This window comes from Solea solea, chromosome 3 (genome assembly GCF_958295425.1).
Source record: "Solea solea chromosome 3, fSolSol10.1, whole genome shotgun sequence".
Classification (NCBI taxonomy): domain Eukaryota; kingdom Metazoa; phylum Chordata; class Actinopteri; order Pleuronectiformes; family Soleidae; genus Solea; species Solea solea.
The window spans coordinates 25,340,645-25,358,589 of NC_081136.1; the positions used below are offsets into that span (position 1 = coordinate 25,340,645).

Below are 17,945 nucleotides of genomic sequence, written 5' to 3' on the forward strand. Positions count from 1 at the left end.
TTCATATATGCAAATGCTCAAACTCATATCATTGCTCAATTTTATTGAACATGTGCTAAAAACATTATTGCTATTGTGTAAAAAAACAAAACACATTTCATGATGTGCAAAAGGGGAGGTAGTATCATAGGTCAGGCTGCAGTGCAGGGTCTCTCTGCCCCAGTGATCCCAGTTCTTCCAGCTGTTGCTCCTGAGCACTTTCCAGATCTTCAATCCTCCTTCGCAGCATAGACAGTTCCCTCTGATTCTGCTCCATCTGCAGTAAAACAGGAAGAGACATGATCGTTATTACAGCCTCACTGCTACGGCCGCACATCCCAACAGCACTGGCAAATTGTTTCATTTTAAAATGTTGACATGTTGCTGACTTATTGACTAATTGTTGTGCATCTTCACAGTATAACTCACGTTCTACCCGCCTCTTCTGACTAACAACATCGGTTGTCGTCTTTAGATGAGAAAAGAGGGCAACGTGGGCTAAGCTATGCTCTAGAGACCAACCATATAACTGAAATACAGATAAAATTAGGCAGCCCTAATATTTGTAGCTGTGTTTTCATTATGGCAGTTTGTTGCAGCTCCACCTTGACCTTACCAAACCGAACCGTTTCAATAATTAGTGCCTTATACACTTAGAAACATACTCACCTGTTAGTAAATCATAATGTTGCCCATTGGACCTTGAAGTAGCATCAAAAAGGTCTAATTTAGGAGGAATAAATTATGAAATTATTAGGGCCAGACAAGCTTCTAAGTAAAAACCAATTCATCTTTTTATATGGTCAGCTGCTCCACAAATGTGTTTTCATGTTAGTTAGTGAAATCTGTAGTATATGAAGGATAAACCCCAGAGAGAGGCGTGTTGTTTCATGTGGTTTTGGGGAAGTATTTCATGTTTGCTGCATTCTGGACTGTTTCCTATTTCTGTGGGTGTAGTCTTAATCTCTGTTCGTCTGCTGGGTTTACCGGGATGTTGGATAACGGCCTCTCAGTCCCAGACTGGAGGAACGGGTTGGGTGAGGATGTTTGGAAGGCAGGATGACCAGCGCTGAAAGGAACCTGGCCGCCCAGTAGGAGGCGCTGAAACTCGTTGTGTCGCTGCTGCAGCTCCTTGAGCCGTCTCCTGAGCTCAGCTTGTTCTTTAGAGAAGGATGAACGACTGGGAAAAGGGAGGAAAATTAAGTTTTAAATTAATTAAATATTTAATTTGGGCCTCCTCTTGATTGGAAATGTAACATTTAACAGTTACAATCACATGTTACTCAGACAACTGGAACTTAATGATCCAGGCAGTTTAACGTGATTCTTTCATTCACACAATGACAGTTGATTTTCTTACTTTTTGGCTGCAGCGACTGCCAGTTCCAGTTCCTCTATCTTTGCCTTCAGTAACTGGATTTTATCCTGAAGTCTCTTCTCTTTGTCCTCAGTCTGGGTTTTCCTCTGAACAACACAAAAGGTGTGATGTTGCAAACAGTTTGTAGACATGTGAAACTGACAGGCCACTTATGGTAAATTCAGCGTCTGCATACAAATGTTAAAGCTGTCATCCATCCATATTTGCGACATTAGAATAGTGGCAGTATGATATTTTTTGGACTATATAAGGCTCTAATGTCGCAAATATGGATGGATGACAGCTTTAACATTTGTATGCAGATGCTGAATGATTCTTAATTGGTCATGTTTGGACATTTTAGCTTTACCAAAAAACTTAAATCTGTCTAATTTAACTTACATATTGTGCTAAAATGTTATTTGAATAAATCAAACAAGCCTCTTAGTGTAAATTAATATTCTAAGATGTCCAAGTACAATTGATTTTACATGCACAGGGATTGAGTCTTAAACTTAAGTGCTCAAGTTGAGTTAATTAAACTAACCCTTATTCTCTTAACTCACTGACCAGTCAACACACTTGTATGATTGGTTAGGTGCATGTAATTGGTCTGTATTTCCTGGTTTCTCTAGTTAGAAAAGCTACACTGGTTAAAATACAAATGGTCTGTCAGAAAATGGCAATTATCACCAATTAGTGACCTCACCTTACCTAAACCTCATCAGATCTGCTGATATGTAAGTGCAGGGTGTGGGGAGCAGCAGTACCTTCTTCTGGGCTGACGCTGCTCTCTGCAGCTTCTCTTTGACCTGAGAATATTTCTGCTGCAGCTCAGATATTCGCTCCTGTAGCTCGTGTTTCTCCTCCAACCACTCAACCTGGCGGCTCTCCAACATCCTGGACAAACATACAGGTGTTTCAAGCGTGAGGAAGTCCATACCTTATGTTGTGTTAGATTTAACTGAAGACAGATGTACCTCTCGGCTTCATGCTGACTCTTCTCACTCTGACCTCGGGTCGTCTTCAGCTCGTCCTTGACTCTGTCCAGTGTTTGTCGGAGGCGCTGGTTCGTCTCCAGCAAGTCACTTTCAGAGTGCGACAATGTCCCGAGTTGGACACCAAGCTCTTCTTTCTTCTGTTGAGTCAAACAAAATCTCAGGTCATGGCTTACACTACTTTGGGAAAAGTGTCTTTCTTTCGCTGTCTTCTCACTTTTTTTTTTTCTTTTTACAGGCCTGGCATATATAAATAGTTGATTTATTTAGTAATTGTGGTTCACTTTGAGTTGCCCTGTGTATGAATAGTGCTATACAAATAAACTTGCCTTGCCTTCTACTGTAAATACATCTCTTTGATAAACTATGAATTTTTCATGATGTATCAGAAATGTAATTCCTGCAGTTATTTATTTTTCAGTGTTTGTGTTGATCGTACCTGCTGTAAGTCAGCAACCTCTGCTTTCAGTCGCTCCAGATGCTCCAGCTGTGAGCTCTGCTGCTGAACTCTGCTTCTGTGTGTCAAATAAAAACATTACATTTAATGCCACCATGCAGAGAAGCTCATTGTATGTCTTTTTTTTTTTTGCACAAATGGGGATAAAACATCTTCTGTACTGTGGAGGAACGAAGAGCTCAGTGTGTTGAGTAAGTCTTTATCGGCTTATTTTGAAAGTTGACCTCTGTGCTTCAGTTTCTGTTCCGTCAAGTGTGTGTGTGTGTGTGTGTGTAAACAGGAACAGAAACTGAGTTAAAGAGGCTGAAATAGTAATAGAGATACCGTTTATTATAACATCTCACATCCTCCCGTCTTCTTTCAGTTCCATCTGTTAAACATACTAAAAACTGGTGCATGCATGTTTAATGTTTGTTGGTTTTTAAACATTTGGGTTCAGGTAACGTTGGGTTGTGAAGAAACTGACCTCAGGTTCTGCACTTCTCTGCGAGCAGACTCCTCGCCTTGTTGAGCACTACGGACACGATCCTCCCACTCCTCCTTCTGGGCATGATCTGCAGCATCCTGCAGCGCCCTCTGCTGTTCCAGTGTGGCAAGACGGTTCTCCAACTCCAACCTCACAACACAAACCAGAGGAAAACGCATACAATGCTTATTTCTACACCAAAAATGGCTTAAAAGGGGTTCATTTAATCTATAATGATATATTGTAATGTTGAGTTGACTTTCCCTTCATCAATATGGTAATTATGACTTCATAGTAAACATTAAAATATATTCCACTTAACAAGAAAACACTGTCAGGGTACAGCAGTGTCCTTTTCCCTTCTCAACCATTCATATAAAAAAAAGGTGATTCTCACTTTTCCTCGTGTAGCGCTGCCGTCTTGCGGAACTCCTCCTCACGGGCAAACTGCACCTTCTTAACCATTTCCCTCTCCTTGTCCACCAGAGCGTCTTTGTGTCGCTCCACTGTAGCTTTTAGCACGTCCACATCAGCTTGCAGAACTGAAAAACACAAAGTAATGTCAGTGTCTGAGTGCAATGGAGATAAACACTCCAGAGTTAAATGTACAGTGGCAAGAAAAAGTATGTGAACCCTTTGGAATGAGCAAGTAAATATTCAGTGGTGGTGGAAAATCTATGTTTCTATTCTGCCTTCATCTTAAGAGGGAAAGAAACTTCAGTGTGGACAACATTGAGTTGTTTTTTTATTATACACAGTATATAATAAATGAAGAAATTAAATGAATAAAGTCAGAGCAAAAAGGACAAAATACAACTGTGAGCTTAAAGGTCCAGTGTGTAACATTTAGGAGGGTTTATTGGCAGAAATTGCTTATAATTATGTTCATGTAAGTGTATGACGACTTAAAAAATGGTTTAGCTTCATAGCCTTTAAATAAGCCATTTGATATGTATTTTAAGCAAGGTCCACCATCTTGAGCTGTCATGTTTGTAAAGCAGTTAGAGCATGCACTCCACCTGGAAGAGGAACGTTACTTTGGCAAATTAACTGCTCCACATCAAAGAAGGAGGAGGAAACAGGAGACAGTGGAGTGGCCTCACTAAATCTTACACACTGAACCTTGAAGTAAGTATGCTTTTACATTTAGCAGGATAAAGGGAAGTGATAAATAAATAAGGTTTTAAAGTCAGGTTGCATGGGAGACTGATGACAAAGGTCTGCAAACTAAGATGCTGCGTTAGTATTAACCTCAATAACTCAAAAGTGAAAAGATCCTCTAATGTGAATAAAGTGCTGTATATATGTGTGCAATCAAAAGATCCAAACCATCTATCTGTCCGTGCAGTGTGTCTCGCTCCTTCTCCAGCTCTGCTTTAGAGCGGGTGCACTCTAGTTTGACACTGGCCAAATCCAGTTTGTGTGAATGCTTCAGACTTTCAACCTGAAAAACAGAGAACAGAGAAATCAGGAAGCAGCATCATCCACATCGACCAGATGCTGTCAGCAAACCATCTCATTCTGCTTTCACCCACAATGTCTGCCTATAGTCTTTGGTCAAAACTCTATGATGATTGTACGATTCACAGGCCTAGATGAGTAACATTGACTGTAGCTGGAGTTGTTTTTTGTTCTTTGGTACAATTACTATCTACTTTAGACTTTGTCAGGAGAAGATTCAGTTAGTTACAGCTTCAAATCACACATGTGGGTAAGTGAGACATTAGATGAAGTATCTATAAAGGATTTTAACAAGGCTCAGTGGATTGTAGGTGCAATCCTCTCCCACCACCAAATACATTTTAATACATGCTATGAAGAAAAATTAAAGTAAGAGCCAATCAACAAGTAAACACATGAAACCTGGAGAGAAAAAAGGTTTCATGTTTCCCAGAGAAGGGGCTGTTCACTTGTAGTGTCTTTCACATGCACTATTTGAGAAAGGATTGCTGGTTGAGGTCGTGGATTATGGATTATGAACATTTAAAAGTATAGTGTGTACGATCTGGCAACATCTACTGGTGAAGTTGAAGCTGAACATCTCTCACCTCACCCTTCCCTTCCAAGTGTGTTAGCGTTCTATGGTAGCCTTCAGTTAGCATTAAAACTCAAAAGTGTTTTGTTTGCCCAATATGCTGCCCTCTGCCTGACGTAAATATAATAGGTTGTTTGTGGCAATGAAAACAATAATTAATATTCAGATAAAAAACAACCCAGTATCATCATTTTACTTACATTTCTGCCAACTATAAATAAATGTATGCAGGTCCAGTGTGTAAATCATACACACTGGACCTTCAAAACAATCTGCATCAACGGGAACCAGACAAAGCTCCATTTCAGTGAATAAAACATGCCACATGTCCAGCGTACCTCGCGGGAGAGGGAGTTGACCTCTCGCTCAGCTTTGTGCAGTCGACCTGTGAGCTGGCTGTTCTGCTCATGGCTCTGATGAAGCTCACTCTCCATGCGCTCAAATTGAAGGCGCAATGACTGACGCTCCACCTGTAAAAACAATAACCAACAGCATTACCAAAAAAGGTTTTTTTTTTTGAAAAATCATCTAACAGGTAAGTTTCACCTTTGTACCAGCAAGAAACAAAGTTAAAGCAGATAAAACAGATTGCAGTTTATATGCAAACATGACTTGAAGCTGTGGACTCACCTCCAGTGACTTCACTGCAGCCTGAGACTCAGACAGCTGTCGGATCTGGATACGGTGGACGCTCTCTGCCTGCTGACCCGAGTTTTCTTTCAGGGCTCGAAGCTCGGCCACTTCGGCCTCCAGCCCTTTAAGCCGCAGGTGGAGCTGGGCTTTCTCTCTCAGCAGAGCCTCCACTCGTTTCCCATCACGCAGTGGATCAGAGCTCTGGTACTGAGACACCAGGTCCTTCCGATCATTCTCCAGACGACACAGCTGTTAAACATGATGTTGAATATTTTATGTTTTATTTTTTCTCATTTTCACTGGTATTTATAATCATGAATCAATGTCGTACCTCTGCCTCATATTGAATCCTCCTCTCCTCCAGTGCACGGGCGTGTTCTTCTTTTTGGTGGTCAAACTGGGACTTGATGAAGACGTAGTCATATCGCAGCTTGTTGAAATCAGACCTGTACTTCTCCGTCTCCTGTGAAGAATCCCAAACATAAAAGATTAGCCAAAAATTAGTAAGAGGAGAGAGGGAGCAATCAAGAAAACAAACAGACATTAACTGCTATTCACTTTAAAAAAAAAAAAAAACTTAGTGAATCTGTTTTTTATCAAAATAGATTACCAATATGACAGAAAACCAGACACAGAACAGAAGCTCTGTCAGTCACCCCCTATTTTCCTCTCACCCCAACCAGCCAGAGCAGAAGCTGCCCACCTTCGAGTCGTTCTGTCAGAGAGTTCTTCCTGTTAAAAAGGTTGGGCTTCTTTTTTCCTTGCGTTACTGCGCAAGATGTCTTATAATAGTTGATTAGGCTTGATTGGTCACTATAAAACATTTCTCAAGAAAAGTGCTATTTAAATAAAGTTTATTATTATTATGTTTACATGACATTAGGGAAAACAATGTACCGTATTATTGTGTTAGTCTGTCACTGTTGCTATGTAAAGGCCTTCAGTCTGACATTAACATTTTGTGATGAAATAAATAAATAAATAAATAAATAATCATACTAACCTCCTCCAGTTTGTTGAACCTCTCTCTGAGTGGAGCCTCCATCTCTTGCTGCACCTGAGCTCTAAGCAACTCCAGTCGCTGAGGAGTCATCACCTATTCAGCAAACGCAATTACAATCTTGTTTCCAAAAAAAAAAACAGACTTAGGTGCAACTTACAAAATAAATAAATTCATCTGTTTATTAATCTAATGTTTTGGACAGTTGCAGAGACAAGAAGAGATATATATCCTTCTCTTCTCTTGATCAAAGCGTACCTGCAGCCGAAGCTCCTCTAGCTCCCTGGACTTGTCCAGCATCTCTGCTTGCAGCTCAGCATACATCAGCTGAAGTTTCTCCTGCTGAGTCTGCCGGTCACTCAGTAGGCGCTTCAGTTCTACCTGCGCCTGCGTGAAGTCATCCTGCAGACTGTGTGTGTGTGTGAGGGGGGGAATCAAGGCATTTGGACAGAGAGAATCTGTGTATCATTCATTCTTTTCATATTCAATTGAGATTCCAAAATTGAAAAATGAAAAAACGGTTTGTTATTTAATTATATTATAATTACAATTAATTATTATTATATTTTATTATTATTATATTTAATTAATATTATAATTAATTATAATTCAGAATTCTACTGCTCACTCCAACATCTTTTAGCTTTGTCCCATATATTAAGGCTGCACCTAACGATTATTTTCAAAATCGAGTAACCTGTCGATTAATCAAGTAATCGTTTGGTCCATAAAATGTCAGAAAATATTAATAAGCATTTCTCAAACCTAGAAAAGGATGATTTTCTCAAATGTTGTGTTTTGTTCAAAAACCAAAAACGATTCTGTTTTAATGATTTATTTGTGATATGGAGCAAAGAAACCAGAAAATATTCACATTTAAGAAGCTGAAAAATCAGAAGACTTGTTTTAAGTCCTTAAAAACACTTAAACCGATTAATCGATTGTCAACATAGTTGACGATTAATTTAGTAATCGATTAATCAAATAATTGTTTCAGCCCTACAATTTATACACAAAAAGACAAAAAGAAACTCATGAAAATATATTGTATGTAGCTTTACCTTTTGTGTTCAGCCTTTAACGTCTCATAGTTGGTCCTGTGGTTTTCACATTTCATCCTCTCATCGATAAGCATTTTTTGCAGCTCCATCTCCGCTCCCCCCAGCCCAGCAGACAGCCCCAATAACGCTGCAGACCTCCCCATCCCAGGCTCCAAGCTGGGGATGAAATCTGCTGACTGGCCGAGGGTGGACGAGGTCATCTCACCTTTGCAGACAAGGGTCAGAGACGGGTGATAAAGAAAACACAGCAAAACACATACGTGTCTAGTCTCTATAAAAGCGGGGGGAATAAAGGTTGTGAGTCCTCAGAGAGAAAGACTATCAGTGCTTTCTCTATGTGTATGTGTGTGGTGCATATAGTGAACAAGATGAAGTCAGACACTGTTGACAGTAACCATGGTGGCTTTGAGAAGAGTCCCCAGCTACTCTCAGCCTCTCAGTAGTCAAGAGAAGACTCTCAGTCAACCTCAAGTGATTAGCTCTCTGGTTGCTGAATATGTTGTGCATACACAGACTGAGATTAATTAAAACTTACATTGCAGCCAAGCCATGTAGCTCGTGCCTGGTTTGAGGATCAAAACTGTTTACTTCCGTTTCTTCTTCATTCCTCTTTCTACACTTCGCGTTTGAGAAAAATCTGAAAAACAAACAAACAAAAAACACATGAAGTGTTTGGTTGGTTTTGGTATTCGAAAATTGCTGAAACTGCTCGTAATGCCTTTGATTCGAACAAGAGCCGCTACCTTGGATCTTCGGGTGTAAGCGAAAGCGGATTTGAATGTGGCGCTCTGTGGCCCACGACGTCAAATGCTAAGTAGCCTGTTAGCTTCCTCGGTGCGCCCGTTATCGGACATACCCGGCCTACCTTCGTTAACAAATACTTTGCACACGCTGTCACTGCCACGGTCCAAACGTTACTTTTTTTCCTTTTTATCTAATCACACGTTACACAAATTACACTTAAATTCCGAGCGTCTTAACGCGACTGGCAGAGCAAGCTACCTATAGCTACAACTACACTCCAAAATAGTAAAGTTTAGCACAGCTTGATGTTGCTTACACACAGAGCTAACATGTACAAGCTGGCGCGCGTTTTGTTCGCTCCGAAAATGCGAAACGTGACCGTGTACAGTATTTTAATGTTTGTTATGCGTGTTAAATTTTTCTTTCGAAAGTCATTTACCTTTTTAAGCACATGACCTATTTCTTTACAGCTAGTTGCCTGCGTTGCTAGCGAACGCTAGCAGATGGCTAATCAGTGCAAACTACAAGCTGTGGGATCTTGGGAATATTTCCCAGAGTGCATTTCTCGCTATGAGGTTTGTCCATCCATGGGTAAATTTAATTAAATCCGCATTATTTGTCTAATTTGGCGCGTGCATATAAATACAATTCCCCAGTTTTAACGTTTTACGGGCATAAATCCAATAAATCCATGTTTGATACATGAAACTAACCACATGAACCACATTTTAGTAGCCCCATAAAATGCAAGTAATTAATATATACATTTATCACGTTCCCAATACATAGATTTAGAAAAGAAAGATGTTTCAAATAAAGCATGAATACTTAATCAGCGCCATGGTTTACCGTACAATACAGCAATGTACAAATAATACTTACAGGTTAAGTTTCGCAACTAACAACATGTATAAAGCAAAATCAAATTTCACCTGAAATTCTGAAGTTACTGCTATCACTTGTGCACAACACAACAAACTAAAGCGAAATCAACCCTTCAACATAAAAGTCATCACCCTGGCCATCAGTGGTGGTCATTCATTACCACATTGGGTGGTGCTACCAAAAAGCAGGACACAAACCATAACGTTGTGCCCCCTCATTTTATTTAAAAATACCTGCATTGCTATCACACATACTTTGATATTCTGTGGCTTGTAGATGAGACATGTACTATTGAGTGTGAAGTTAACTGGTTGGGAATGCTGAGTGACCGATTCTAAACAATTGTTTTCTTTATTAGTAACATTGTATTTTCCTCATTGAGGCATTAAATGTTTTTTCTTTCTGAGAGTTCACACTTACTTTTACTACTGGGTTTAATCCAGCAACTGAATTCTTAAACTTTAATGCGATGAACAAATGTGTCTTATCAGTTAAAGTCTTTAATGATACTGCACTTCATGTGAAAACTAACAGCTGACTGATTAAAGATAGTTTACATCATTAATAATGCTAGACACAGTGCTTCTTTTGTCAGCAAAATAAATGTAACTGATATCATGAATGTTAGTGTTTCATTAACATTCATGATATTGATACACAAGTGCTGGATTAGTTCATAACAAAAACATTTAAAAAAAGCTCTCTTACAAGATGGAAAAAGGTGAAGTAATACCTTATGGTCAACAGATAGGCACCAAGTACAGTGCATGGACACACACACACACAAACCTCTTCTGAAGTTTTTCCATCCATCTTCTACCGCTTTATCCTTCACATAGAGACAAACAACCATTCACTCTCACACTCAAGCCTACAGTCAATTTAGAGTGTCCAATTAACCTAATCCCTAAATCTGCATGTTTTTGGACTGTGGGAGGAAACCAGAGAACCCAGAGAAAACCCCCCCACACACAGGGAGAACATGCAAACTCCATGCAGCTGAAGTGTTTCTTTGATTGAAATGTGTATTATTATTATTATCAGATATTCGGGAGTACTGCTGCACATTCCTTTTTAAGTCAGATAATAGGATTCACTGATAACGGCACTGCCATGCTGATAATCATAGATACATTACACTTGGATCAATGATCGTGACAATAGTGAAATTAAGATGTGAACAGGAAGTGATTATAAACTACATCCCATTAAAAAGACGATTCATATTTCAAAACCTCACCGTTTGGTTTCGAATTAGAAAAGTAATCAATGCTAACAAAGCATCTTACCACTTCACAATCTGGTAGACACATATAACATTAGCAGGTGGTGAAGTCAGCACTAAGGCACCATTATAGTATTGAAAATATGACTCGCACTTGTAGCTTGATGAACATCATATCACATTTAACTATTGTTAACAAAGCATTTGTAAAATAGTCAAGTGGTTATATTTCCAATTAACATACACTATATATTTACATGGGAATAATTAAATACATACAAAAATAAATTAACAAAACTATCTAAATCTAAAATAATATACATCTGAGTGGTGTTCATCGTCAACTTCCTGAGAGCACTCTTTCACAAAAATATTGGACCAAATGTTTTCAACTGGAGCTGCAAGAAAAAAGAAAATCAATAAATCAATAAAAGAGCCAAATCAATAAAAGAAAAAACAGTTTCAAGAAAATATGGACAGAAACCAATTGCTTGGTCTGGTTACCTGTCAGCAGTGTCCTGGTCATCCTTGGCTCCACCGTCTGTTTTGGATGCAGATGCTCGCAGTTTACTGTGATCTGAAAAGAAAGAAGAGGAAGTTGAAGCAACTTGACATCTGTTAAAACAAAAATAAAATTAAAACTATGTGAATATGGGCAAACCGTAAAACAGCTTAAGCTCCTGCACCTTGAATCCAGCGGATCTGCGTTGCTGGGCCGTAGCCTTGTTCGTTCTTGGCAGCGATGCGGAACACAACAGCTGGTCGGTTGGAGGCGGAGCAATCAATGTGGGCATTGTCCAGGTGGGTGGAGTTAACCGTGCAGGACGTCTTGATGCCTCTGTAAATCCTGATGAAGGCCATCTGACTCTGACGCTCTGAAGTGCTGGAACGGCTTTTCCTCACTGCCATATACATGGAATACTCCAGGATACGGCCTGAAGGAGAGGCCGGAGACTCCCATGTGATGTGAACTGAATCACTGACCTACAGAGAAAAGTTAGTTGTTAGGAGGACAAGGCTGAACTTAAAGGCCCCTTCAGACCTGGTCTAAACTGCGATTGTGTAAATGACTGAATGTCCTTGGGATGTCACCTTGGCAATCTTGACAGCAGAGGGCGCTCCAGGGAAACCAGGTTGGCAGGTCTTGAACTCACTGATGGGGCTGAAGTCCCCCTGGCCAAAGCAGTTGATGCCTGCAACCCGAAACCTGTAGGTCTGACCCGGATTAAGTTGCTGTTTCTCCCTGCCCTGGTAGTCCTGAGGTCCTGGTAGCTTCCTCTTGTGAAAGGGCTGATGGAAAAAGAAAAGAGAATAAGCACTGGATATTGTCAAATACAGATCAAATGAATTGAAGTAATGTATGGCTTTTACCTCTTTAGCATTCTGCAGTCGGTTGCTGACAGGTGAAGTTACCTGGTCACTGTCAGCAGGGAGAAAGTAGTGACTGACCTCAGAGAAGAGTGTTTTAAACACGCCAACATCAAACCACACTGCTTCATCTGGACTGTCAGTAGAGACAGGTTTGTCTGTGAAGAATTTTTAAAAACCACATTTATCTTTACTTTGAATAAGAAAAATTCAGTTTATTACTGCTAGCATATATGATTATGCATTATCATTACCTGACTGGTGCCGAGTTGAGCTGCTGACCTCTGGTGCTGATGTCTCCTGACCAGCAGCTACAGCAAACACAATGACAAAGTGAAAACACAGATAAGGTAATTGAAGGCTAAACAAAGTTTGGAGCTAAAAGTGTCCTGTGCCACATTTGTGAAACACAATAAGAAAAGAGCAGTGTTACTTCTAATAAACCTGCTCTCGCTTTGACTGTCCCTCTGAATCGATCACTCAAACAGCATTTAAGGGTAAACTCACTGAAAACAAAACTTACAGCTGATTTTTGAGTCTGACACTTCAGAGTCTCTCCTAGCAGCACACCTCCCTCCTGTTGTTTCTGTGGAGCCACTGGATGATTTTACTTTTGTTTCCTGCTGTTTCAGGGTGTCCTGTAATTTGAGAAAATTAAAGCACAAGATCTTTAACTAGGAGACACTGTGAGGCAAAGTCCAAAGAACAGTGCATATTTGGATCTGGACAACATACTGTATATATATTTTGAAGTTTTCCTTCCTTTTGTGAGCATACAAATAAGAGTGACGAAAGTCAAAGTCAGTGGGTTTATGTACAGATGTGAGATGTGTGGTAGTCTGTCTGTTAGTATATCGGAGCAGGAATGTATGAACATGCAATAGTTCATAGCAGAGTTTTACAGACATATTTACCTGCGTAGAAGTTAATAAACTTGTCTCTTCTCTGTTAGTGGTTCCTTCATTTTCAGCTTGAGAAGACTGGACACCTAAAAAATACAGAGTGAACAACACCAGTTTTACAAACTGAAAAACATGTCTCATCTCATCTATGTGTTTTCATTAGTTCTCTCTCTTAGCCTCTCTTACCAGGAAGATCTTTAGTCACCACTTGTCCACCTGTTTGCATGATTTCATCTGGTTTGGCAGGTGAGTTGCTGGTTGCAGTTTTAGGACACACAGGTTGGATCTGAAGGATGTAGCAGTCAGCTGCAGCCAGGGGGCGCCACGCCACGTGAAGCATGCTGACTGTGGATTTAATGAGTAATACTGCCTCTGGGGTTGCTGGTTGATCTGAGGACAGAGTACAACATACAGTACAGTGATGCTGTGGGAGTTTCTGTAAAAAAAATCAAGGCTCCTCCCAAGTCTCCTACAGAGACGAGGAAAGACTCCCTATTCTGGGAACTCATAAATAAAACAGGCTAGCAAGTGTGAGTCATTATGTCATTGAGAAGATTCAGCAAAGCATGCATCAGTGAAGGAAAATTATACAACGTTTACCCACTGCTTTTACAGCTGCCATCACTCAATTTTAACTGGACAACTATGGTGTAAATGTATGGTAAAAATACAAAATCAATAACAATATGCAAACGTACTTTGAACGTGACAAAGACAACATTTATTTTGTTGTTTATGTATTGATTTCATACGGCAATATCATACACGAAAATGTCAATTCTCAATTATCTTGGTTTTCTGAGGGAGTTCCAAGAGTATAATAAAAACTCTATTAAATTGTTTTCAATAAAGTTAAAAAGTAATGTGCCTACGAATGCTGTGCTGGGGAAACAATATGAATTAAGGCAAATTATGTGGGATGGACTCAGTCCAGAATCTGAGGCAAAACATTCAAGCAGTCACGATGACATTGTATTTAAGAAAGGAGGCCATTTGAGCATCCTTCCCTGACTTTGAGAAGCACTTTTTTGTATATGTTTTTTAGACCCCTAGAACAAGTCCTCACCTGTCTCCAGGTACCACAGATCCTTGCAGCAGACCTGGTAGTTCCAGCTCTTGCGATATCCATCACGACCACTCCAAATGTAAAGCCTTGACCCGACGGTGGCAGCACAGTGGCCGGCTCTGGATTTGGGCCCACATGCATAAGGATCGTCACTCTGGGGTCCCTGACTCTGGAGCTGGGACTCAATGTCATCCTGATCTTCTGGGCCCAAGTTCTGCCAGCTCATAGTTTCTGTAGTAAGAGTGAAGTCGTTGACAGCCCATTGGCCGATAAAAAATATATATATATTAATAATAATAATTGTAATTATAATTAAATAAAAATTGCTAAAATAATTTCATATTTATGGCCTATACTATCTGTAAAAATAGCCCAAAAATAATAATAATAAAAAAATTCACTCACAACCAACAAATGATGTAGTACTTACCCAAGTTGAGCAAATTTAAAGAATTAGTGCAAATCCACTTGGTCCCTAAAGCATTGTGATTGTCTGATTCTGGAACAGGAATCCAGCCTCCAAAAACATACATCCTGCAGACAGAGAGAGACACTGACACTGTTGTCATGGGGAAAAAAACCAAAGAAATATACAGTGGTGGCAAAAACGAAGAATCCATACTTGTTTCCTATAACACTGGCAGAGTGAAGGCTTCTGGGAAGTGGTATGCAGCCTTTTGTTTCAGGAATTGACCACACCATTGTGTCTGAAAGAGAGACAGATGAAGATCAGGGGCCTCATTTATAAAACTGTGTGTAGGTATGCCTGAAAAGTTAGCATACATACAAAATGCAGAACATGCTTACACACATAAAAACTGTTGATTTATAAAACCATGCGCCCACACGTCCCACACCAGTAGCCCTTTATAAATCACAATCGACTCAAAGAAACGCCCATACTTGGGCGTTACCATAAATAATCAGAAAAACATCCCCAGATGGATATTCATTGATCTGGAGTGACGTAAATTCATAGCAAACGCAGAGAGAAGAAGAGGAAGTTCATGCAATTGTCTAGAAATTACAAGAGGGCTGTTTGTCAAATTGGATTTGTATGTATAGTATTTGCCATATGTAGAAGCCAGTTTCTGTGCACACTGACTTTGGATCCAGTGCCGCACAGTGATCCAACAGGACAGAACGTGGAAGTCGGAACCAGCTCACAATCCATTCATCATCAATGTTAATAACATAGTATAGAATAGCGCGTTATCTAATCACTGTTAGAACATTCTTCACAATAAAAAACCTCTTAAAACGCAGTAAAGAAATTAAACTGAAAACATGAAAATATCACGAGAAGCACAGTAAAAAATATTTACTCGGAGTCAAATGGAAAATTGACTCCGAGCTTCTCAGTTGAAGCACATGAATTTAGATCCGTGCAAACGTAACCTATCCTCTCGTTTACCTTATTATCCCTGAGAATGCGTCTGATATCAAAAGTACTTAATAATTACATTAATTAAACATGTTATTTAGTAATAACAGACAGCTTGTATTAATTAAATTTTTTTGTATTGATGTGGGTGTGTGTGTATGGAGGCACAGATTTCCGAAAGTATCAGTCGAGCAGGTATTTATTTATTGATTTAAAAATACACCTCATCCCTGCGAGCAAACAAAATCCCCAGGTCATTTAAGTATTTCAAACAGATATTATCCACAGCCATAAAGAGGTGGTTAAATAAGCCAAGCACAAGCATCCTCATAGAAGGACTTTATGGAAGAAAATTTGTTATTACGCAGAAAAGTCAGTGTAATTTAAAAAAGTATCCTACCAAGATCAAGCTGCCAGAGGTCGTTCAACCGGGTGCCTTGCATTCCTCCAAAAATATAGAGCTTTGAAGAATTAAGCCCAGTGTAGGCCACTGAGCTGTGAGACTCCCGTGCTGAAGGACCGCTACCTTTTGTATCTGGGATGGTCCAGCCTCTCGCACCTGATGCTGACTGAAGCTCCAGCTCATAAAAGTCACCCAGATACCTGAGATGGTAAAAATGTTACTCTTATACAGGTCACTGGAAGCCTGTTTTGCATTTAGCAGTAATGGTTGACATGTACACATTACCTTGGTACGTTGCCATTGGGGTCTTCACTGTCATTGGCCAGTCCTCCAAACAGGTAACATTTATTACTCACAAGAGTGAAGCTGTGTCCAATTCTAGGGCAGGGAGGGGAACCATTCCTGGGTGCTCTGGGCTTCAGTTTTTTCCACAGCCAGCGACTAGCCTGAGTCACAATAGATAAAAGACGTGATTTAAAATGTTCTACATCACAACACCAGGGTTACAATCACTATTCAGTAAATATGATGGCATTACCTGAAGTTCATAGACACTGTTAGTGTATTTGCCATATTCCACCATGCCACCAAACACCAGTATTCGTGTGCCTTCGCAAACAAAGCCATGGGCAGCACAGCCAGGTGGGATGTCCCCCCTCACAGCAGGCAGAAACCACTGCTTTGACACTGGAAGAATATGTATGATTGTGTTCATATAATAAACACAGTATAACATCCTAGCTTATCCTGCATGTTAAACAAGTGGTACAAATACACCTTATTGTGCAGTAGCAACATAAGCTTTATAGGCAGGAAATGCCTGCACATTAGTTACTGATGATGGTTCAAGCACAAGCCCTTCACCAGAGCCTTCTGTGGCCCACAACATCACCTACAACTGCAGTGCAGAAACAAAAATTCTCGTGTTACAGCAGTGTCACACACATATCAAACAGTACAAATATAAGATATAGAAGTTAAGCTTTTTCATACTTATTACTAGTTTAATATTCAAACATTTTAATATAAATATGATATACAAGATATACTTCACTGCTATACAAAGAATATGAATAAAATATTAGTTTAAATTGTAAAATAGAAGGACATAGCTATTGAGAGAATAAGGAGTAACATTCACGAATGCAGCGTGAATTCAGTCGACAACGATACGTGTATACATCGTGCAACTGTGTGCAGTTTCTGGAAGGTACAGGAATTTGGTCGTCAAATGTAAGAGTCTAGTTTTCTCTCCTGGACAGATGTGTTGTAAAATGTAATGATGGGTACATTAAACGATACATCTAATAACTACGTTAATTAGTCACAGTGGTTGAATTATGTCCAGTTGTTCTTAGTTATAGCAAGAGGGGCCAAAATATGACACGATGATATCTTCTTTATCTTTTACCTCTCAACATAGCAAATAACATGGGTAGTGATTAACTGAAGCTAGCTAGTGAGATTCAGAAACGCCAAAAACTCACCTTAGTAGCTAGTAACTAACCCATATTACATTATAGCATTATATTATAGCTAAAGCTCCCAGGGACGGCAGTAAAGAGTAAAAGCTCGTATCAGAGAGCTTGTTAGCGTGGTTAGTTTCCCAGTCATTTGCATGCTAAAAACATTAGCCGCTAACTGAGCTAGCTAGCTAGCGTTCAGCTAGCGTTAGCTTACCAGTGTTGTAGACATGGAGGTCCTCTGCTATCCCCTCGTTTCCACCACCAAACACTATAATGAGCTCTCGTATCGCTGCGGCTCGGTGTCCGTGTCTGGACCGCGGTATCACTCCCGCCACAGAGTGCACTTTCCGCCACTGCGGCTCTTCTGCATCGGTGTTCATTTTTCCCGTTGCAGGAGCCCAAGTTTGGCGCTGTAGGTGTTTCAAAGACGTGGGCGGGGCCAAGTGGGTCAACAGAGATTCAGTGATAGAGAGAGACGTCTCACTCTGCCTCCTTTACCAGTTGTCGAAATGTAAA

At 40.0% G+C, this 17,945-nt stretch overlaps 2 protein-coding genes across 3 annotated transcripts; both read right to left on the bottom strand.

Moving 5' to 3' along the window:
* Nucleotides 1–17: 17 nt before the first annotated feature.
* cep83 (centrosomal protein 83) lies at nucleotides 18–9,292 on the bottom strand. Of its 2 annotated transcripts, none has more exons than XM_058624274.1 (17): nucleotides 9,170–9,292; nucleotides 8,522–8,623; nucleotides 7,987–8,191; nucleotides 7,184–7,334; nucleotides 6,929–7,021; nucleotides 6,257–6,388; nucleotides 5,923–6,174; nucleotides 5,631–5,762; nucleotides 4,587–4,701; nucleotides 3,655–3,799; nucleotides 3,258–3,407; nucleotides 2,774–2,849; nucleotides 2,317–2,474; nucleotides 2,107–2,236; nucleotides 1,340–1,443; nucleotides 967–1,159; nucleotides 18–256 (listed from the first exon to the last, which is right to left on the bottom strand). In XM_058624274.1, exons 2-17 carry the CDS (start codon nucleotides 8,535–8,537, stop codon nucleotides 125–127), a joined length of 2,184 nt encoding a protein of 727 aa, XP_058480257.1. In that variant the 5' UTR covers nucleotides 8,538–8,623; nucleotides 9,170–9,292; the 3' UTR covers nucleotides 18–124. The 2 variants fall into 2 exon arrangements, with proteins under 2 accessions (XP_058480257.1, XP_058480256.1); XM_058624273.1 differs by having other exon boundaries at nucleotides 8,730–9,288.
* Nucleotides 9,293–9,814: 522 nt separating this feature from the next.
* hcfc2 (host cell factor C2) lies at nucleotides 9,815–17,923 on the bottom strand. The gene is made up of 16 exons (XM_058624272.1): nucleotides 17,644–17,923; nucleotides 16,502–16,650; nucleotides 16,249–16,409; nucleotides 15,961–16,163; nucleotides 14,799–14,883; nucleotides 14,607–14,710; nucleotides 14,177–14,407; nucleotides 13,297–13,500; nucleotides 13,123–13,196; nucleotides 12,732–12,846; nucleotides 12,463–12,519; nucleotides 12,212–12,366; nucleotides 11,933–12,130; nucleotides 11,527–11,824; nucleotides 11,345–11,417; nucleotides 9,815–11,238 (listed from the first exon to the last, which is right to left on the bottom strand). Exons 1-16 carry the CDS (start codon nucleotides 17,807–17,809, stop codon nucleotides 11,229–11,231), a joined length of 2,283 nt encoding a protein of 760 aa, XP_058480255.1. The 5' UTR covers nucleotides 17,810–17,923; the 3' UTR covers nucleotides 9,815–11,228.
* Nucleotides 17,924–17,945: the final 22 nt, after the last annotated feature.